A 20521-nucleotide genomic window follows, 5' to 3' on the forward strand; every position below is an offset into this window, starting at 1 on the left:
ACTGTTTTTCTAAATGGAGTCTGGTGGCTTTGACGAGAGCAGAGGTGGGCTCTCCCATTGGAACGGGCTGTTTGACAAAAAGATAAAACAGTAAAAAATACTCTGAATATAGTGTACACTTAAACAGATGTTGATTTTTTTAGTTGGCTAAAATACATTTTCTTCCTGACCCTCAGCCACAGCAGTACGTTGCTTAGCTTCCATGTCCAGCCTTTTTCTCCAAACTAAAGGTGTGCTGACTGAAATCTACTGTATGTAATACGCTTTCGATAACAACCTCATATTATTAAAATCCAAACTATCCCTTTAAGGTAAAGGATAACACAAACCTTGAAAAAACAGTCTACACTGGCTAAAAGCTGCACCATCAGATATACTGCTAATTTTCTTAAATAACCGCTGATGGTGAAGATAATCGTGTCAATCATTCTTAGGCATTGAGAATCACAATTCTTGATTTACCGTGGTATTATTCCAAACATGCATTAACAAACTGATTGCATATTGTTCCAGTAACATTTTCAACAGGCTGCAGCCATGAATACTGAATAATTTAACTCTGTACAAATAAACACCTATACACTGATCAACTCATCACATTTAGAGTATTTCTGATTTTAATATACCTATTCTTAAGACGCTACTCGCACACAATAAGAGCGAAATTTACAGCTTCACAGAGACGAGAAATCATAGAACATTTACATACAACAGGCTTTCATACACTGTTGAAGATTTTTCATGACACGGAGGATCCACCTCAAAGAAAATTAAAAAGGCTGCTTAAACTCCTCTGCAACACCAACTCTATTTGTTTTTTTCTTATTTCTTGCACAATTACAGATTTAACAGCCACACATCTGGGCTTTGGAGCTGAAAGGGTTTGCCGAGACTTTGAACTGGTACACAGAGGGTGCAGTGGTGGAGCAGCAGACGGGAAGAGCGGGCGCTCTGGAGGCCGAGGGCTAACACAGGCCTCCCTCGTAATCGTCCTCGTCGTCGGCTCCAGCCGGCGCCCCGCTAGCGCCGCCTTGTGGAGCAGCTGCAGCCTTCTTCTTCTTTCCTCCTCCTCCAGGTACCCGCAGGGAGATGGCCAGCTTGGCGTACTGTGAGACATCGGGAATAAAATGAGTCAGCAGATTTTAGATTATAAAGACCCTGAAAATGTGTTTTAACAGTCAGCCTCTTATTCTGATTTATGAAGTCAAACATAAACAGAATTTAAGTTGAAGGTGTGAATATTTTATATAAGAAGATTCTGCATTTCTGTTCTTGTCTGTGCTTCTAACAGGAGTTTGAAACAGACTAAGCTCTGTTGGAAAAAGGTGTTTTGGAGTGAAGAGACCTCTGCGGATGATTCAGCTGCTGCTAACAACCTCCTGAACTTCCGGATATTAAACTAAAATCAGAGGAAAAAAGGTGAGCGCACATTATCAGATCCTGTCCCGTCATCAATCCACAATCCTCACTAGCTGCCTCTAAATCATCTGAATCCTACATATTTTTTCTATAAGTAACATCTGAATCAAACGTGATGACAGATGTGATGACTGATCAAACCACAACGACACAATCCTAAAGAAGCAGATTCAGTTTTTGAGCGTTAAAATATTTAGACCCAAACCAAATCTGCATGTTTCTTTTTAACTTTTTTTTCCCGGTGCTGTTAGGGTGTCACTCGAACCATGCGGTTGTAGACTCCTTGTGAGCCGGATACTAATTTACACTAATAAACAGGGTTCCAGTGGTCATGGAAAACCTTGAAAAGCCTTGGAGTATCATAGTCGTGTTTTCCAGGCCTCAAAAAGTCATGAAATTTGTATTTCTTTTGTTTTCCCTCTACTTTTTATTGTTTATTTCTATAAGTTTAGTGTCTAATTTGACTTTTGCCTGAAAATGAAAAGAAAATCTAATAAATAGAAATGTGTTAACATGTTAGATGTATTTGGGAACTAATGCAAGAAAAAAAAAGCCATCAGAAACCTTGTAAAAGCTCATCAAATCGGCTGTTTCAGTGTCAGCTGCAGGTAGGATTACACCTCCTTGTGGCTTTGTGCTGCATCCAGAGTTTCCCCCCAAACCTCTGAATATGACTTAATGTAATGTAATGTAATAAATACAATATTGTTATTGGCTCTGTTTTGATGTTATTTTTGCACTCAAAAAAAAAAAAAAAATCTCCAACTTATCAATAAAACACAGTCAACACTGTGCTCGCCAAAAAAAAAGATTCAGCTTCAAATAAAATACAAAAATATGACAGGCTCCTAATGTGGCTAAAGTGAACTAACATATCAAATATTAATGAAAAAAGACTGAGATGATTTGGGTCAAATAAGAGGCGCACATTCACGTGTCCACAGCAGCACTCACGTCGTTGTCCATGTACTTCAGTAAAGGTGAGTTGCACACGCGGTACACCTGGTCCTCGTCCTGCTCGTCGTAGCCCTGCAGTAACGTCTCCATGGCAACGGAATCTTCGCTTCCGCTGTAGCCTGGCAGACTGTTGGAGACCAAACAGCAGCTCAGGCAATGATGCTCAGGTTAAAGTGTCACGTCATGAACGCGAGGTAACGTCGAGGTAAACAAACTCTAAAAAAGAGACTTTCGACATCAACCTCTGACCGAAGCAGCAGCATTTCCTGTTTCACCGCAGGAGTTCCCAATCAAGGAAACTTTGGCTCCTCGTAGAGATAAAAACATACCTGTAACTTTCTCTGACGCATTTATCAGCTGCTACGTAGTCCCCTCGATGAAGATGAATCAGCACTTGAGCAGTTGTTTTCTAAAAAAAAAAGAACCAGAGTATATATGTTTTATACGCGCAACGGTTAACTTTCTATCTGTTTGGATGAGTTTCCATTTGTAAAAGGTCAGAGGTCAGAGGTCAGAGGTCAGGGTTAGTTAATTAACATTTGGGAGGAACTTTAGCCTGCAGCTTTTTTTTCTAACAACTGAAACCCCAGGACTCCATAACCATCCAAAAACTGCGTTTTTTTAATGTACATGTTTTGTGGGTTAACAGTGACCTTGACCTTTGACCGCCAAAACGTAATCAGTTCATCATAAAGTCAAAGTTGACATTTGGCCCATTTTTCTTTTTTTAAATCCTTGAGCTGTTCTTGATAGTGATCACAAGAATGAGACAGATGAGGTCACTGTGACCTTGACTTTTGACCTTCAACCACCAAATTCTAATGAATTCATCGTTGAGTCCACGTGAACGTTTGTGCCAAATTTTTTTTAAAAAAATCCTTCAAGGCATTCTTGAGATATCACGTTCGTGAAAAACAAGATGTATGCAAGGTCACACTGAACCGACCTGTGACCACCCAAATTTAACCAGGTCGTCACTGAGACCAGGTGGATGTTGATCCCAAATTTGAAGAAATTCCTGAAGGTGATTTTGAGGCATCGTGTTCATTTTTACGCGGAGGCCTAAAAATGTGTTGAGTTTACACTGAAACAGTTTTTGTTTATGGTGGTGTACTGATGAGCTGAGAGGAAATCTTAAACACCCTGCAGAGACGCCACGACCTTTACTCACTGCAGATTTCATTTTGATAAAAGCTGCATGTGGAATTAAATAACAAAAAACAAAAGTAATCCACCTTGAAGCACATGGGGAAGTTCTCAATCTCTTTGTACATGTTCTTCTCTTTCTGCAGAGCGACTGATGCTTCGTCCAGCCTGGTGAGGAAGAGGAGAGCAGGTGCTGTGATTTTACATTATTTACAGACACAGGAACAGATTTAGGGTCACTGTGTCCATTTGTCACACCTTTATTTGTGAGAAGTCTCAAAGTTTTCTTTCAGCTTGCTTGACAGCATCTAATTACGCAGCAGAGTTCACAGCTTTAAGTGATTTTGGTGTTTAAAAAAGAGACCACCTAATCTTTATCTTTACCTTTTTAACCTGACCAGAAGTCTGGAGGCTTTTCCCAGCAGTTCAACTGCCTGACGCAGGCGGTCCTCATTCTGCAGACACAGAAAACACAGACGTGTGTAAGTGAAAAGAAATTAAATCAGCATCTGTGAAATGATTCAGCTTTTGTTGAATTTCACCTCAAAAACGCCAGCTGCCTTCTGATACAGGTCCACGGCTTTCTCAAGGTTTATGGGCTCAATCAGTCTGGTGAACAACAAAAGAAAATGTTTTTAGATGAAAGAAAGTATTTTTTGTCCCCTGACCTAATCTTGCATCGCATCACTATTCCCTCTGTTGGAGGTTTAAGGCGAACAGCTTGAGATTTTGAGTGCAGAAGTTGGCCTCGCTCTGGTTCCTTGTCAAAAAAGCCTGTTGGAATTTTACATTAGATTTTGAATTATTGCAGAAAATGTGGCAAACAAACATTTCTGATATTTACACGTTTGGTTCAGCAAGATAATCTTCTCAAATGGACGCAGCTTTTATGATTTTTGAAGCCTTAATAGAATTGTGTGAAGTTAAAAGCTATTGTAAGATGATAAATAAACTACACTACTGTTTCGTGACTTCAGGGAATCGTTCAGGATTTTTGAAGTGAGGCTGTATGAGATGTACAGTCGGTGTATCACACGCGCTCACAGAGGGGTTGATATCAAACAAATTTTAGTCACTTTTTAAAAATGCTTAAAAAAATCAATATCAGTCTACGTGGATGCTATATTTATATTATGATTATAGTTTTCTGAATATTTTACAGTAGTTTTATGATTAAATCTAATAATCTGCCCCAGCTAATTTTCAGGTCTTTTTTTCCACCTTTTTTTGTTCGCAATTTTTGTGACAAGTTGCTCACGATGTGTTTTCTAAAGAAATGTAATCAGTTTTCTTAGTGCCAGAGGTTTAAATGCTGAAAGGACTCAGCACAAGAAAAGTGATGTCAGTCACGGTGTTTCAGGGTGAAGTAATCAGAGAAAAACAGGCGAGCAGCACACATCAGCAGGTGCTGGGCTGCTGCCAACCTGTAATCCTCGCTGCTAGATGCCACTAAATCCTACGAATCCTACACACTGCTCCTTTAGGTGCAGATGTATATCTGTGGTGATATTTCTTTACTTTCCAGCCCGGTCCAGAGCCATGGCAGCCGTGTCAGGAGTCCCGTTCTCCATGTACATCATGCAGGCTTTCTCTATGTACTGGATGGCCTCTGGCATCTTCTTTTGTTCCTGTTGCAGCGCAAACACAGCAGTCACAACCATGCCACAGACGCTTTCCCTTCATCTGCATTTTATATATGTTTAAACTGTCAGTGCACTCACCTTCATCATCATACCTGCCTGTTCAATAGCCCTGAGGAAAAGGAGCAGGGTTTATAGTAATAATAATTGTTTTTTAAATGTTTGCTGTTGGTTTAGGTGAGTTGTGACACAGGATACTTACTTTGCAGCATGGAAAAGCCTGCAGGACGAGTTAAGGAAACACTAAACAGACAGCAGTGTAATGACATGCAGATGTGGACAGAGTACAGAGAGGATACGCCTTGTTTTCTGTGTGATATTCAGCTTCTTTCAGGTAAGCATCCTTTGCTTGTTCGTACTGCTTCGCATTTTTGAAGCAAACAGCTGAAAAAAAACGACAGCTGGTTTGTTAGCAACAAAAATGTGGGATATCTGCTAAATTATCACCTGATATTAATGTATATGATCATTTTTAGGTTACCTGCTTTGCCGTATTCAGACGCAGCACTGTCAAAATCAGGCTTCCACTTTGTCAGACTTGTCTTTAAGCTGCAAAAAACATGATGATGAGCAAATTATAAACGACTGAAGCGACGCAGAATCAGCTGCGTGATCCGTCTATTAACAAATAACTGAACTAAACACTAATGTGGCTCCTGAATTACCTATTTAATCCACCTATTACTAACTGACGGTGCAAAATACTGCCAGTTTATTTCGCATAACCTTTGGTAAAAATGCCACAGTGGCCTTTGCAGCTAGCTAACATGAGTGAAACAAGCTGCTGTTTCCGGGGACATTTTTAATCGTGACTCACCATTTTTCGGCTTTTGCTATGTGCTCGTGAGCTTCGTTTATCTTCTGAGCAGCCATGCCGATGATTGACTCGATGAGGTGTAATGAATCTGTTATCGATGAATAGCTGTGGACGTTATTTCGTCGATGTTTGGATTAGCAGGAACTCCTCCTCAGGCGCAACGTCATCCGATGTCGCAGGCTACGGGTGCCGCCGCAGACAAAATACACACTAGCGCGAAACACTGGCTGCAGATTACTGTAAGAGCAGAGGGAGTTTGATTAAAAATATGTGCATGACCCAATCTTTCTATATTTGACAGAACTATGGTACAGTTTTAAGCCAAAACGGGCAATTGTTTTATTTATTTTATTTTACTTCATCTATTTTATTTTATTTTATTTTATTTTATTTTATTTATTTTATTTTATTTTATTTTATTTTATTTTATTTTATTTTATTTTATTTTATTTTATTTTATTTTATTTTATTTTATTTTATTTTATTTTATTTTATTTTATTTATTTTATTTTATTTTATTTTATTTTATTTATTTTATTTTATTTTATTTTATTTTATTTTATTTTATTTTATTTTATTTTATTTTTATTTTATTTTATTTTATTTTATTTTATTTTATTTATTTTATTTTATTTTATTTTATTTTATTTTATTTTATTTTATTTTATTTTATTTTTTATTTTATTTTATTTTATTTTATTTTATTTTATTTTATTTTATTTTATTTTATTTTTTTTATTTTATTTTATTTTATTTTATTTTATTTTATTTTATTTTATTTTATTTTATTTTATTTTATTTTATTTTATTTTATTTTATTTTATTTTATTTTATTTTATTTTATTTTATTTTATTTTATTTTATTTTATTTTATTTTATTTTATTTTATTTTATTTTATTTTTTATTTTATTTTATTTTATTTTATTTTATTTTATTTTATTTTATTTTATTTTATTTTATTTTATTTTATTTTATTTATTTTATTTTATTTTATTTTATTTTATTTTATTTTATTTTATTTTATTTTATTTTATTTTATTTTATTTTATTTATTTTATTTTATTTTATTTTATTTTATTTTATTTTATTTTATTTTATTTTATTTTATTTTATTTTTTTTTTTTTATTGAACAATCCATTAGACTTTATTTTTAAAACACTTTTCATGAAAATCACGGAGGAAACGCTACCATAAGTGAGGAAAAACACTAGAGGCAAGATAAAACCTATAGATAAAAATAAATAAACGTCATATTAATCAGTAAAATAAATTAAAAAAGTAAAAAAAGTAGAATAAATAGAATAATCTAGATAGTTGATAAAATGATAAATAATCAGAGAACAGAACAAACAAAAGTTAAAATTGTTAAAAATAATAAAATAATAATGCATGTAGTAAAGCATAATACAATGTATAAATAAATAGTCAATAAATAAATTTAAAAAAATAAATAAGTAAAGTTCACTTAAAAGGTGGGTCTCAAGTTTCCTGATATATTCTACATTGATATTTATTCTACATTGATATTATTTCAAATATAATAAATATAAAATCCTAAAACCCTCGATTTGGATAATAATCATCCCAAATCCCCCATACCAGCAACAAACCCTTTAACTGGAAAAATTAAAAATGAAAGACATTTCAGGAAAAGCTGAAACATTTCAAAAAACTAAAAATAAAAAAGTTTGGTAAAAACATTTTGCTGTCTTTATGTAACTTAAAATATTAGTAGCCAGTCACCAAACATGGTATTGTAATCTTACTATATACATATCTACACACACACACACACACACACACACTCACATATATATAGGCTAAGGCTAAATATTGGTGGTGGGTCTATAATATTTATTAGATTATAAGATTTTTATCTTAGATTATAAGATATTTAAAATTAGGCAAAAAAAATCTGCCTCAGTGATTAAACTGAACATGGTGAAAATATTGAAAAGATGTTTTGCATTGTGGCTTTTTTCAACCTAAATGTTTATAAATTAAAATCTTTAGAAATCTATTTTTTCCTCATTTATTTCTGAAATCTCTGCAAACCACAAATCTTTGTTTTAGAAAAAAAAATAATAATAAATCATATATATATAATCAGCGGAAGCGGAAACGTGGTGTGACGTGATAAATGACGTCACGACGGCTCGGGTCTTTAATGGCTGAACAACAACAACTGTCGGCGCGAGACAAACTTTCCCAAACTTCCTCCGAGGCGAAAGAAAGTTGGAAATAGCAGATTGTTTCGCTTGTGTGACACTTTAGGCGCGTTTGTCTGTTTTTCTGTTAATCACAAATGTGGGATTACTGATGGATTCGAGGTATGACATTCCGCGGAGGGCCGCCGGTGGCAGCGCGGGATCCGCGAACTCGTCTCCCGCTTTGGGAGCTCAGTCGCGCCGCAGGAAGATGCCTCCCAGACCCGCTGATTTCAAACTGCAAATTATCATCATCGGCTCCAGGGGAGTCGGTAAAACCAGCATCATGGAGAGATTTACCGACGACACTTTCTGCGAAGCCTGCAAGTCGACCGTAGGTGAGCACAGGAGGGACGCTTGTTTTCAACTTTTTATTGACAGCGTTTAGCAGGGCTCCGTCTACTTACTGGATGAAATACACCTAAACTAACATTAACTGGACGTTTAAAACACGTTGTAGCCGATTTAACAGTTTAATGTGACTGAAGAGAGGTCATAGTGCTCGTACCAGCTAGCTAACTTAAGCTAACTGTAACGAAACACTGTTTTAGCAACTGCCTTAGCAAATAAACAATGTTGCAATGAAGCAGCAAGACAAACACGGTTTTAGGCTTGGACTGGTGTTTTTCCTGGCTGGAGCAGGTTTTGGCTTTTAAAGGCGATGTCTGACAGGGATTTTAGAGCCCAACACAGTAAGAAGGAGACTTGGTAACATGCTACTTGGAAAGCATCTGCAGCTGTCCACTAAATAGTTAATTTAATTTACTTCTGGTGAGCCTGTTTCGTTTATTGAAATTAGGGCATGAGGGAGTAAATGCCATCTCTGAACTGCCCTTTCTCATATTTCTATCAAGAGTTGACACATTCAACATTTCTTTATAAAAGACTTTATATTATTAACATTATTACTTTAATCAACCCATTAAACCCATTAAAAAATATGTATATATAAATAAGTGTACCCTGTGACAAATTGCTGCAGCATGATTATAAATGCTGCTAGTAATTCACTTAATCTTACATGATGTATCTGGAATTGGGTAAACAGTCCTGTGACCAAAACAACAGTCACAGTGTCCAATCCCAAAATAGTTGCACACAGGCAGCTGCTATGGCAGGCTCCACTTTGTGCCCTGTCATTCCTGTGTCACAGCGTGTCACTAATCTCACCTTCCTTTGATTGCAGAGACTAAATATTGGGAGTGAACAGTTTCACAGTCACTCAGAAAGTTTTGTTTTCTAATCACAAAATCTCTTGTTATTTCAGAACATCGCTACAATTGTGCACTGCTTTGTAAAAGTGACATACACACACACACACATACACACACACACACACACACACACCCCCCTGCCTGCCTGCCAAGCAACACAGGAAATGCTTGTGCTTGAATGTGACCGCACGTGTTTTTTTGATTACCTCCATAGGAGTTGACTTCAAAATCAAGACAGTGGAGCTGAAAGGGAAGAAGATCAGACTACAGATTTGGTGAGTAATTGGGTAAAATAGTGCATGGTGCATTTCCTGTGTGTGTCCTGTCATCCTGCAAACTGCTCTAACATGAAAACTACTGGTGGCTTACATCTCAGCTTTGTTGTGGATGCATGCGCAAGTAAGAGTTTCTGAAAATAACCATTGCATGTTTTGTCAACCATTAACATGCCATGGAAGATTTTTTTATCCAGAGTCTCATATTAAAAACCTGTGTTTGCAGTGAGAATGTAACTTTCAACTTCAGGTGACGCAGCACATGATCATACTCAACATGTCTTTCTTTAAAGTGGCTAATAACTATACTCCAGGTTATGTCACCTACTGCAGTTGTTTAGTATTTTTCTCCTAATTTGTATTGTGTAGTTTACTATAGTACATAGCAGTTCTAAGCTCTGTATAAATCAACGATTGACCCGGACGACTGAGAATCTTCATCAAGTATGTAGTAGATGCTTAAGTGAAAACACACATGATACTTAAACATTTGCATTTGTAGTCTTTTTTTAAACACATTTCTCAGCCTAATCAAGTCAGAGAGAAAGAAACCCTAAAAATTATTACTGCAATTATTAATGGCGTCTGGTATATGGGTACACCCAATTTAGAACATTTGCTTTGTATTTCTATAAACCAGGACTGACACTAAATCCAGTTTTTCAGGTGATACTTTCTCTGCTTTTTCTGTCTGCTTTTATCTGACACGCCTGCAGGATTGATTGTTCTAGTCCGACATTAGCGCGAACACCCTTCACAGAGTTATGCTACTGTATTGTCAACAACACGCTCCTGCAAATATTTCACAATAAAAAGCCTCGCGTTAACAACTGAAGAGATTTGGTTGAAAGAAAAGTCGTCAGAAGGCTTTTTGAAACAGAAACGGGTCGAGTTTAAAGTTGAGTTTAAGTGTAAATATTTATAGTTTTTAATGTCTGTGACAGATATGAACATTAAAACTGAAGTGAAAGGTAGGTATAAAACACCATTTCCACTGTTTTTGCTTAAAACCACTCGTGTCACACAAAAAAGATGAGACTCTCTCGATGTGCTGCAGCTAAGCATGGTTTAAACTGTTTAAAAAAGGCGTCCAAAAAAGGTAATAGGTTCTGCTACGTGCGTGTAGCGCTCACACAGGCAGTGTGGCCTGAGTGTCATGCAGTTAACCATTGATGTACAAAACTTAAAAATGTCAGTGAATAGTCAGTTGTATAGTAGCTGGTCACAGGAAGTGTGTAGTGTAACTTGACAATCGGTCCGAATTCCCTTTTTGTTTCACCTCATTATTCTAAGATAATATTTAAGTTGTTATAAAAAATCGGAGATGTGTACTGTAATTCATGGCTTTAAATCCATCGGTCTTATTGCTCAAACAAACCGCCAGCGGCGTCACAGAGATAATGTTATTTCAGCACTTTAATTCTGTTAGGCTTCTACTTGAGTCTTGTGACTTTAACTAGACTCAAATTTCATCTTGAGATCATCTAATGTTTCCGTCCAGCGACTGGAAAAACTGATTATCATGCCACAAATTTTATTTAGGAAATATTTTGTACTAACAATCAAAAAGAAAACTCAGGCACTCTGTTGAAAAGTTAAGATGCCGTTGGTGCTGCGACGAGGTCATGACGAACCTTAAAAACGTCCCCACGCGTTTCAGCATACAAACCTTTGTCAGGGAGTCTGAAAGACTTTTTGACTGTTTAATCCCAGTATATCTCCGCCCAAAGAGCGCCTCGACCAGGCTGACTTTTGAGCCCAGGAACTGCTCCTTTTCTTACATTTTAGATTTAGGAAATATTTTGTACCGACTAAGGATGCAACTGTGTGTTTTTTTTAAATATATATATTTATTGAGTTTTTAACAGGTATAAAAAGGAACATTACACACAAACAAATATTTGACTCACATACACATTCATGTTCATGCAGGTGAAAGGTTCAGGATTCATATTGTACACGTATGTTTGGGTATATTTGTGTGTACATCTTTAAAGGAAGTGGAGAAAAAAAAGAAAAAAGGGAAAAGATAAATAGACAATGCAAAAATAAATAAATAAGTGAGAAAAATACCTATAAATAATAATAATAATAATAATAAATAAAATATTATTAATAAAAATAAATATGCAATAATAATAATTCTTATTAATAATATTATATTATATATATTTATATATATAATATATATATAATATATTATATATATATAATATATATATATATATATATATATATACACACACACACACACACATACAGGTTGTGACTGTGTTGACTGTGTGCGACTGCTCACTAACACCTCACCCATCCTCCCATTTTTCCGCCGTTCACCTGCCCGCCCCGTCACCTGTCCGTTCAAGATGGCCGTCCTCAGTGTGTCTTGTCTGTCACGTTGAACTGCTCACATCAAGCTCCATCACTGCCACACGCGGCCGTACCTAACCCTGCCGTTGTGCTGCTGTGTCTCTGTCCGCTCTCCTGCTCGTAAGCCCGACTGTGACTCACAACGGGAACGGGAGAGACGGTCTGTGTGAAGGTACGGTCACTCTGCAGCGCGAGCGCCACTCAGTCTGCATCATCCTGCTGCTAACACAGATCACCAGCTGAATCATAGCATAAGCTTGGAGAGATTTTTGCTTTTTACATTGTTAAAATGTAGAATTCATTTATTTATTTAGTTCAGTTTCAAGTGCCCGTACTTCTTATTGATCAACCTATAATAGCTGCATTTTTTGTGTTAATATAATATTTTTAGTATTAGCAGTATACAAACATTTAATAAATGGTGATGGAAAAAAGCATAGCTGTAAGCAGATATAAGGACAGTTTAAGTGTTAATGTGCAGTATTTTTTTCTTCTGTAGATGTGTTTGACATTATTACAGCAGTTTTAATATATTATCTAACATTATATATATGTACAAGTATTTACTAATACACTAGCCTCCACTTTTGGGTGCCCACAGGAGGAGTTAAAGTTGTTGACAAAAACATGAATTAACAATATATATATATATATATATATATATATATATATATATATATATATATATATATATATATATATATATATATATATATATATATATATATATATATATATATATACCTATAGTTTGTTGTAAACTATTTAATAAAATGTTTATATACTGCTTGTAAATGTTAAATGGGAGTTAAATTACAGTGTTACATAGTTTTACATTGAATGTTATTCTTTCCTGATATTGTAGACGTCTTGTTTAGGAACAAAGCTCTTCAAAGTTTTTTTTTTTTAGCGAGAGTCTAATGATAATGTAGGTATCAGATTGAACCCACGCGGAGTGGGAGTTAAAATTTTAAAATGAATGATGTCTCCGAGAGACGACTTGTATTGTAGAGCATTCAAAGTAAAATGAAAAATGTATTAATGATTCAGTGAAATTTAATTAGTTATGATTTCTCACAAAGCTGATTCTTCGTCCACTTTTGTTGCCTGATGTTAGTTTTTCTTAAAGTATCCGCCTGTTAGTCGTAGTCATCTTTACAGGAATACTTCACCTGCAGATACGAATGTTTGCTCTGAAGTCCGACTGGAAAAATCAGACTTGCATGATACTAAACACGTTGTGTTGAGTTTTGAGCCGATGTTCAGATAAAGTTTCGGTGTTTCTAAACGCGTCCCCCGTTTACTTCAATTCACGCAATTGTAGTTGATGTGCATATTGTGTTTTTGCTGGGTGAAGTATTCCTTTAATGACTGAAAAAATCCTTTTGATCAGATCATTCAGCTGTTTGGTATTCAGAGAAGTTCCTGCACAGACTTTAATTATCAGTCATGTCCTCCAGGGACACCGCTGGCCAGGAGAGGTTCAACAGCATCACGTCAGCGTACTACAGAGGCGCCAAGGGAATCGTGCTGGTGTATGACATCACAAAGCAGGAGACCTTCGACGACCTCCCCAAATGGATGAAAATGATAGACAAGGTAAACAAGCTGAAAATTTGCCTTTTGTGTGTCCTCCTCAGGTGTGTTCGTCTGCCCTTATTTTTTCCCAGACGTGTCAGAAAACTCTGCTGTGCATCTGGCATTTAAAGGGATACTTCATCAATTTATCGCCTGCCTTTTTTTTTTTTTTGCAATTATCTGAATGTGCAATTAGTTTACATATTTTCTTGTATATTTATATTTTTTTCTAGATCGTTTTTGTTGGCACATTGTAATTTTATTTTATTTATATTACTGTTTTTGCACCTTGTTTTTTATGATCTAACATTTTTAATATTTTATTAATTTTATATGTGTAATCATTTTTTTGCTATTCTTTTGCTTATATTTCTTCGTACCTCATAGCTGCTGTGAAATTGTGAATTTCCCCCCTGTGGACTAATAAAGGATCTTCTAACAGTGTGAGCGGTGTGTGTAGATGAACCTCCAGTGAAACTCTGCCGGATGACACATTTTTCGCCGTGCGTCAGAGCTTTGCTGGCTCCTCATGCTGAACTACAGGCTTTACTTCTGCATTTTATTGGGGGCTAAAGATGTCCTGACACGTCTCCTCCTCTTTCTGTTCTGCGTCAGTACGCCTCAGAGGAGGCAGAGCTTCTGCTGGTCGGGAACAAGCTGGACTGCGAGTCTGATCGTGTCATCTCCAGACAGCAAGGAGAGAGGGTGAGTTTCACCCAAAACTGCTCCCGTACACCATCATGTGACCAAACCACGTCTGCTGTTTCTTTGCATGTGAACAGATGAGGAAACTAAAGAGGACGCAGAACAGTAGAGATATTGGTATTATGAGCAGAACATTTTGAAATTTAAGCGAGTTGTGGATTGTCGTTGAGAAACTGCAATTACGTGTAATGTAGCAGCAAGTTTATCCAAAATTCGACTGAATTAAAAGACAGCAGGCTTCTTCAGGAGGTTTCCAGTTATGTTCAGCTTAGTTAAGTTTCTGTGAAAGGATTCAGTTGTTCTCAGCTGATTTTTCTGTGTTTGCGTTGCAGTTTTCATCCCGAATAAGTGGAATGCGTTTCTGCGAAGCTAGTGCCAAGGATAATTTTAATGTTGACGAGATCTTCCTGAAGCTAGTGGATGACATCCTCAGCAAGGTGGGTGTGTTATCAGTAAATCTTTACCAAAAATCTGCTAAAGAATGAATTCTTTGATTATTTTTAATGTAAAAGCATAACATTCAACAAACATGTTCATGAAGAATTTTCTGGATTTTGGACGTTAAAGAATTTGCAGAACAGGACATTTTATATTTGAAAAAGTGACTTAAATACTTCAGTTTCTAAATTACTGCAAATGATTCTTTGGCATTTTTACATTTACATATAAGGAATGTGACACAACAATTAAAATAACAGAAGAATAAAAATAGTGAATTTAAATAGAAGAGGACATAAGAACAAATATTGAAGCAATTTAAATATATAGAATAAAAAAATAGAATATGAAGAAAACAAAATGTATGTACAAAAGTGCGACGGAGGGATTGTACAGCTGATGATATTAGCTGACTCATTTATTGTTTGGGCTTTTGTTAACAGTGTCTTTCTGGTATTTTTGGGACTTGAAAAACTGCTGTCAGTAGTACAGTAGTGTAATAATATCCAGATGAGTCGATACAGCATTGTCTTTAATTTCACTCTGTGAACCAGCATTTTGTAATTTCCATCAAATAACATTACAGTAAAATATAGTGTTTTTCTTTGTACACACTGTTTTTTGTGGCTCTTGTTCTGCCTGAGTTGTTCAGTGTTTGAAACCTGAATTTAAAAGCTTCCTTCCCTTTTTTAAAAATATTTTTATAGAGCATTTCTCTATTTCATAAACCTTAACCAGTCACAGAAATATCTTAAAAATGTTGTGATTCTTTTGCTCTTTAAAGCGCGGCTCCTCGACGCCCCTGATTGTGGATGTCAATTTCAGCACACCGCCTAAATATTCGCTCCGTTAACCGTTTGTTTCCTGACTCGTCCTCTTCCTCCTCTCGCCACAGATGCCTCTGGAAGTTCCCAACAGTGAGCTTTCCAACAGCGTCCTGTCTCTGCAGCCTGAACCGGAAGTGCCTCCGGAGTTGCCGCCTCCACGCATGCGCTGTTGCTGAGAGTCAGAGTGGTCTCCCATCCTACACACACACACACACACACACACACACACACACACATACATGCACACATGCAGAGCACCAATCTGGCCACCAGGGGGCAGCAAACAGCAGCAGTTTGCATTCGCAGACTGCTGATGTAAGATGCATGGACTCTCTACAACCAGTATTATCTTCCCCCCGTTTCGTAAGCGTACACTATGACATGAACGACACTAACACTTAGGCCTGGTGAATCACCCACTTCCTACCACCCCCCTCTGTCTACACTTGACCCAGACTACCTCATTCCTCGGACCGTTAGGCTAGCTGTGCCCCGCAGGTGCCTTGGAGGTAGGGAGCCCTCTGGTAGCAGTTGCACATTTCACACAGAGGGTGATAATTGAGCTTCCTGTTTTCTTTTACACACATACTGCACACTAAGTTTGACATTGTCAGAGGGTCTGGTATCTGAATTATCTAGAAAAGGGATAAAAATATCTCACGTCTCTTCCGCTTTGTTTAAATTCTGGATCTAGGTACAGTAGTTTTATATTAATTGGTATTATTACCAAGTGACGAGTTGACTTGAGGTAAACAAAAGCACATGGTGTAAATATGGAGTGTTGCTGTTATGACTGGACACGGCGCAGGTTTTTGCGGCCGGCAGTAGGCGGTTGTGTGGTGGTGGATCATATCAGTTTGTATTTCTTTGCCTTAAAGTGTTAAAGTGGCCGGAAAGGCTCGTTTCACGTTTGTATAAATTGTAATGTTTTGCACTACAATCCATCTTAGTTAAGCTGACACGCAGGAAACAGAAAGTACACGGCTTTTAGTTTAGTGAAGATTAGTGTTGCCGTTTAAGTCGCTCTGAACGTCTCCACACCTCGTTAAAGGGACAGTTCAGATTTAATGAAGCGGGGTTGTCTGAGGTTCTTAAACACGGACAGTTTATTACAAACATTAGATGTCACCTGGCCAGTTTGGAAAAACACACGAAAGCTCAGCAGTGTGCTGTTGTGGAGGAGTCAGCTGGTGTTTCAGCCACCTAAAAATAAAACAAAAAAAAGATATCAGTCAAACTTTCATTGCTTTATGTTAATGTCAGACTGTGATTTTTTTTTCACCAATTAATGCATACACTTGCTGAGAATATGAGCATATTTAATACAAAAACAAACAAACAAAAGGCAAAAATAGATGTACAAATATTACTGATTAACAAACACAAAAGGGCACAGACAAGCAACACGGGACTGTGAGGAAAAGAGAAGAAAAAACAATAATAAGGAATAAGACGAGGGAAAAGTTAGACAGAAAGAAAAAAATTTTTTAAAAAAGGCATGGTCTGTTGGGGTTTGGATGCATTTTAGGTGAGTTTTGCACAATGGGTTAAGTTTAATGTTATTAATTACTGCTACTCACACGTACACACGTTCACGCTCCCACATGCATGTTTGGTCAGTGGTGTCCAACAGAAAAATGAAGCCGTTTTATCGCTCTCTTCAAAGTCAGACTCCGCTGAGAAAAATCGTGATCTGACATCACTGAACACGAGCTGCGGCTCTTCTGCTGCTTCAATCATTTAGTAAGTTAGTGTCATTATATAACATTTAAAATGATTAGTTTGGATTCACTACAGTCTCACAATAACACAAACTAAACAACTGATCAGTAGCCCAGAAGCTTACGTGTTCAGTAATTCATGTCATTCACGTTAAATCGCTGGTTTTCTCTGGAGTCTGGTGGCTTTGATGAGAGCGCTGATGTGACTTTGCCGTTTAACCAGGCTGTTGAAGCGGTAAAAAACAGTCTCAAATATAGCGTACACTTAAACTAATATTGATTTTTTTTTAGGTGGCTAAAATAAATTTTGTTGCTGCCCATCCACAGCAGTACTTTCTTAGTGTCCATGTTGGACACCAAGTACTGTACGTAATACTGACGATGATTAGTGCCCCATACCGCCACCGAACGATCTCTTTAAAGTGGGGTGGAGATGCAAGGAGAGATGGGTAATGTAGTTTCCATGTGTGTTGCTGGTCTTTTAGAGGAGACAGTAAGCAGCTTGCGCGCGCACACACACACACACACACGGTTTTAGCCTTTGTTTTTGTTACTAATATTGTCTATAAGTGTATTTGTTTTTCCTCTGAATCCAGACACAGCCTAGAGATTTTTGATTCTTTCTTTTGGGGTTAAAAGTGCCGGATGGTTTGTTTAGTATTTGAAGGACTCAGGAAACTTTGATCGGCTCATATCTGCTCATTTTGACAGGCTTTTGTCGCAGACTTGATTTGAGTTTCACTACAAATTTATTTCAAAAACAAAACGTCTTCATATCAAATCGAAGGGGATGTTTGTGTTTTATTAGAGGAGGTCAGCAGTTTATCATTTTTGATTTGGAAGTTTGTTACAGACCGGTATTCAAAACGGCTATGCATGTTAGGCCCATAAACATTATTGACCATTTAATTATTCCGTCTTTTCTTTTTGCTAAATTAATGCAATATTCTAACTGTGAGTTGTTTGTTTTGTTTTTGTTTGTTGAAGAAAAAGTCTGCGGGTGACGAAGGATGAGCCCATTCAAAGGACCTGATTAAAAACGACCCAACTGACTTGCTCTTGGTCACTTTTACTTTTTGTGGAAGTTTAAAATAAAGCTTCTGTGGGCTTAAACTGGCACATTATAAACTCTTAACAAATGAATCGTTTCACTCCAAAACAAACAAGACAGTCACTGACATACAAGCACATCGCAACAACATCGGCAAACCACCAGACAAGTTCACTTAGCGAATTTTAGCACTTGTGTTTTGAAATGACAAACTTTGTTTGTGTTTTGTTGAATGAAACATTTAATTTGTCCCCCCCCCCCGACTTTCAGCATTTGGCACTAACCCTGTGGTCTTTGTTTTAATAGCCTTATACTAAGTGTTTTAAATATACATTTTAAGAAACGCTTTTATTTGAAATGTGTATCCTTTGAGATGAAAGACTGTACTTTGTATTAAACCTGTTAAAAGTCAAACATTTTGGCATGTCTAAAGCGGATTTGTGGTATTTATAACTTGTGGCATTCTTGAACTAATTAAATGCAATTAAAGATATCTATATTTATTACCAGATTATGGTTTGGATTTCATTTTCTGACTGTGTGCGTGCGTGCGTGCGTGCGTGCGTGCGTGCGTGCGTGCGTGCGTGCGTGCGTGCGTGTGTGTCGTCTCAGGGGACCGTGAGTTGATTCCAGGAACACAGAAATTTAAATGGCATTTATTTAACTTCAAAGGTTCAACTGATTGAAATCTCCTCTTATCACGTCAGCCCAATCCTGGCTTCTCTCCTTTGGCTTCCTGTTCATTTTCAAATTGATTTCAAGGTTTAACTGATCACTTTAAAATCTTCTCTGGGTCTGGCCTCAGGCTACATAGCAGGAACGTTGACCTCATATGAGCGAGCTCATAACCTTAGATCCTTCTGGCCGTTCGAAAGTCGAGGCTGAAATCTAAAGACGATCGTGCTTTTGCCGGCAGGGTTCCTCGGCTTTGGACCGGCCTGCCTGAAGAGACGAGGCTGTCTTCTTTTTATTTATTTATTTCCTGTTTATGTTGTCATTTCATGAGGGCTCGAGCACTGACCTTCAGTCTTGAAACTGAAGGAAATATTATTATTTTCTCTAATAGATTGCCTTTTTGAGGGCTTTATCATATTCAAAAACTGAAAACTTTGCAGACTTATCAGGTGAAAAATTTGATATTTTAATGGTCTCGTACATGGGTGGGAGGAAATGTTTCAGTACACACACACACACACACACACAAACACAAACAATCCAACATTAACAACAGGAGACTGTCAGGCTTCACTATCCAAGTGTGGACTTCTATTTGTGGTCATTTTGGAAAAACAGAAATACAACTGAAAATTTACTTGTGAAGTCTTCTTTCATAATTGTACTGCAAATGTGATTTTGCAGCTTTGAGCGATGTCGTCTGTCTGTCCCGGTTCTCTCACCTGTTCAGTGTTTCTTCTCTGCAAAAACTTTATTTGTATCTTTAAAAATGGAAAGGTCAGTTTTAATGCTATCAATATATCAACATTTTTTGTGCTAAAAAATATTACAGAAATAAAACCTGCCAAAGTGAAGTATACCTTTTAAAGAAGATTCTTTTCATCCTGTGGATTAAGTTTTATTTAGGGCCCGAGCAGCGAAGGCCCTCTTGAAGCGGTCCAAGAGGGTCCTCACAGGGTCCTCGCACCGGTCGGGGCCCGGCCCTTATAATAATAATTCCTTCAGTTTCAAGAGGGCCTTCGCTCGGAAGTCGACTTCAAATGTGGTGTGTCCATTCTCAAAGTTATCAGAGGTCCGCGCAAAACTTTTCCGGTTGGCATCAGGAAGTAAGCCTTGAGGGACAGTTATTGTATTTGCATGATTTTTACATGGTTTGGTCTGTAAATGACGAGGACAGCGAGCGTCTCTGCAGCCTCTGCAGGTGGCAGACGTGCAGAGGTCATAGTTCAGGGTGTCAGTCGCTGTTTTCAGGTCATTGTGGCAGCAAACCGGCTCGACTGGGACGTTTTAAATGACAGTTTATTTCCACTCTTTGTTTCAGTTTTAACTTTTTGTCACTGTTTTGTCATGGGTGTTGGGGGTGTTGGGGGTTTTACTTTCATGTCAAAACTTGCTGTCATTGTTCTACAGTAGTTTCATAGGAATGAGGAAAAAATGTTTTAAAATGTGTTTGAAAGGAATAAATGTGACGAGTGTGAATTT

General features: G+C 37.1%; 2 protein-coding genes across 3 annotated transcripts; one reads left to right on the forward strand and one right to left on the reverse strand.

The window, feature by feature from the left end:
• Window positions 1-599: 599 nt before the first annotated feature.
• Window positions 600-6139, reverse strand: napgb (N-ethylmaleimide-sensitive factor attachment protein, gamma b). 2 transcript variants are annotated; one of them, XM_042497760.1, is made up of 12 exons: window positions 5980-6139; window positions 5644-5711; window positions 5462-5546; window positions 5365-5382; window positions 5244-5274; window positions 5041-5150; window positions 4065-4131; window positions 3907-3977; window positions 3612-3690; window positions 2706-2785; window positions 2374-2503; window positions 600-1106 (listed from the first exon to the last, which is right to left on the reverse strand). In XM_042497760.1, the coding sequence occupies exons 1-12, from the start codon at window positions 6033-6035 to the stop codon at window positions 966-968; spliced, it is 936 nt and encodes a 311-aa protein (XP_042353694.1). In that variant the 5' UTR covers window positions 6036-6139; the 3' UTR covers window positions 600-965. The 2 variants fall into 2 exon arrangements, with proteins under 2 accessions (XP_042353694.1, XP_042353695.1); XM_042497761.1 differs by having other exon boundaries at window positions 1026-1106; window positions 2348-2503.
• A 1998-nt stretch (window positions 6140-8137) lies between these two features.
• rab12 (RAB12, member RAS oncogene family) lies at window positions 8138-18875 on the forward strand. The gene is made up of 6 exons (XM_042497819.1): window positions 8138-8526; window positions 9617-9677; window positions 13505-13643; window positions 14238-14327; window positions 14660-14764; window positions 15661-18875. Exons 1-6 carry the CDS (start codon window positions 8301-8303, stop codon window positions 15766-15768), a joined length of 729 nt encoding a protein of 242 aa, XP_042353753.1. The 5' UTR covers window positions 8138-8300; the 3' UTR covers window positions 15769-18875.
• The last annotated feature ends 1646 nt before the right edge of the window (window positions 18876-20521 follow it).

Source organism: Plectropomus leopardus, chromosome 12, assembly GCF_008729295.1.
Source record: "Plectropomus leopardus isolate mb chromosome 12, YSFRI_Pleo_2.0, whole genome shotgun sequence".
Lineage (NCBI taxonomy): Eukaryota > Metazoa > Chordata > Actinopteri > Perciformes > Serranidae > Plectropomus > Plectropomus leopardus.

Excerpts from the sequence above, each read along its gene's own strand:
- napgb (XM_042497760.1), bottom strand. The coding sequence starts at position 6,035 with ATGGCTGCTCAGAAGATAAACGAAGCTCACGAGCACATAGCAAAAGCC. Across the intron at positions 5,712-5,979 it reads ATAGCAAAAGCCGAAAAATG|CTTAAAGACAAGTCTGACAA; the intron begins GTGAGTCACGAT and ends TGTTTTTTGCAG. Across the intron at positions 3,691-3,906 it reads CTTCTGGTCAGGTTAAAAAG|GCTGGACGAAGCATCAGTCG; the intron begins GTAAAGATAAAG and ends CTTCCTCACCAG.
- rab12 (XM_042497819.1), top strand. The coding sequence starts at position 8,301 with ATGGATTCGAGGTATGACATTCCGCGGAGGGCCGCCGGTGGCAGCGCG. Across the intron at positions 13,644-14,237 it reads GGATGAAAATGATAGACAAG|TACGCCTCAGAGGAGGCAGA; the intron begins GTAAACAAGCTG and ends GTTCTGCGTCAG. Across the intron at positions 14,765-15,660 it reads TGGATGACATCCTCAGCAAG|ATGCCTCTGGAAGTTCCCAA; the intron begins GTGGGTGTGTTA and ends CTCTCGCCACAG.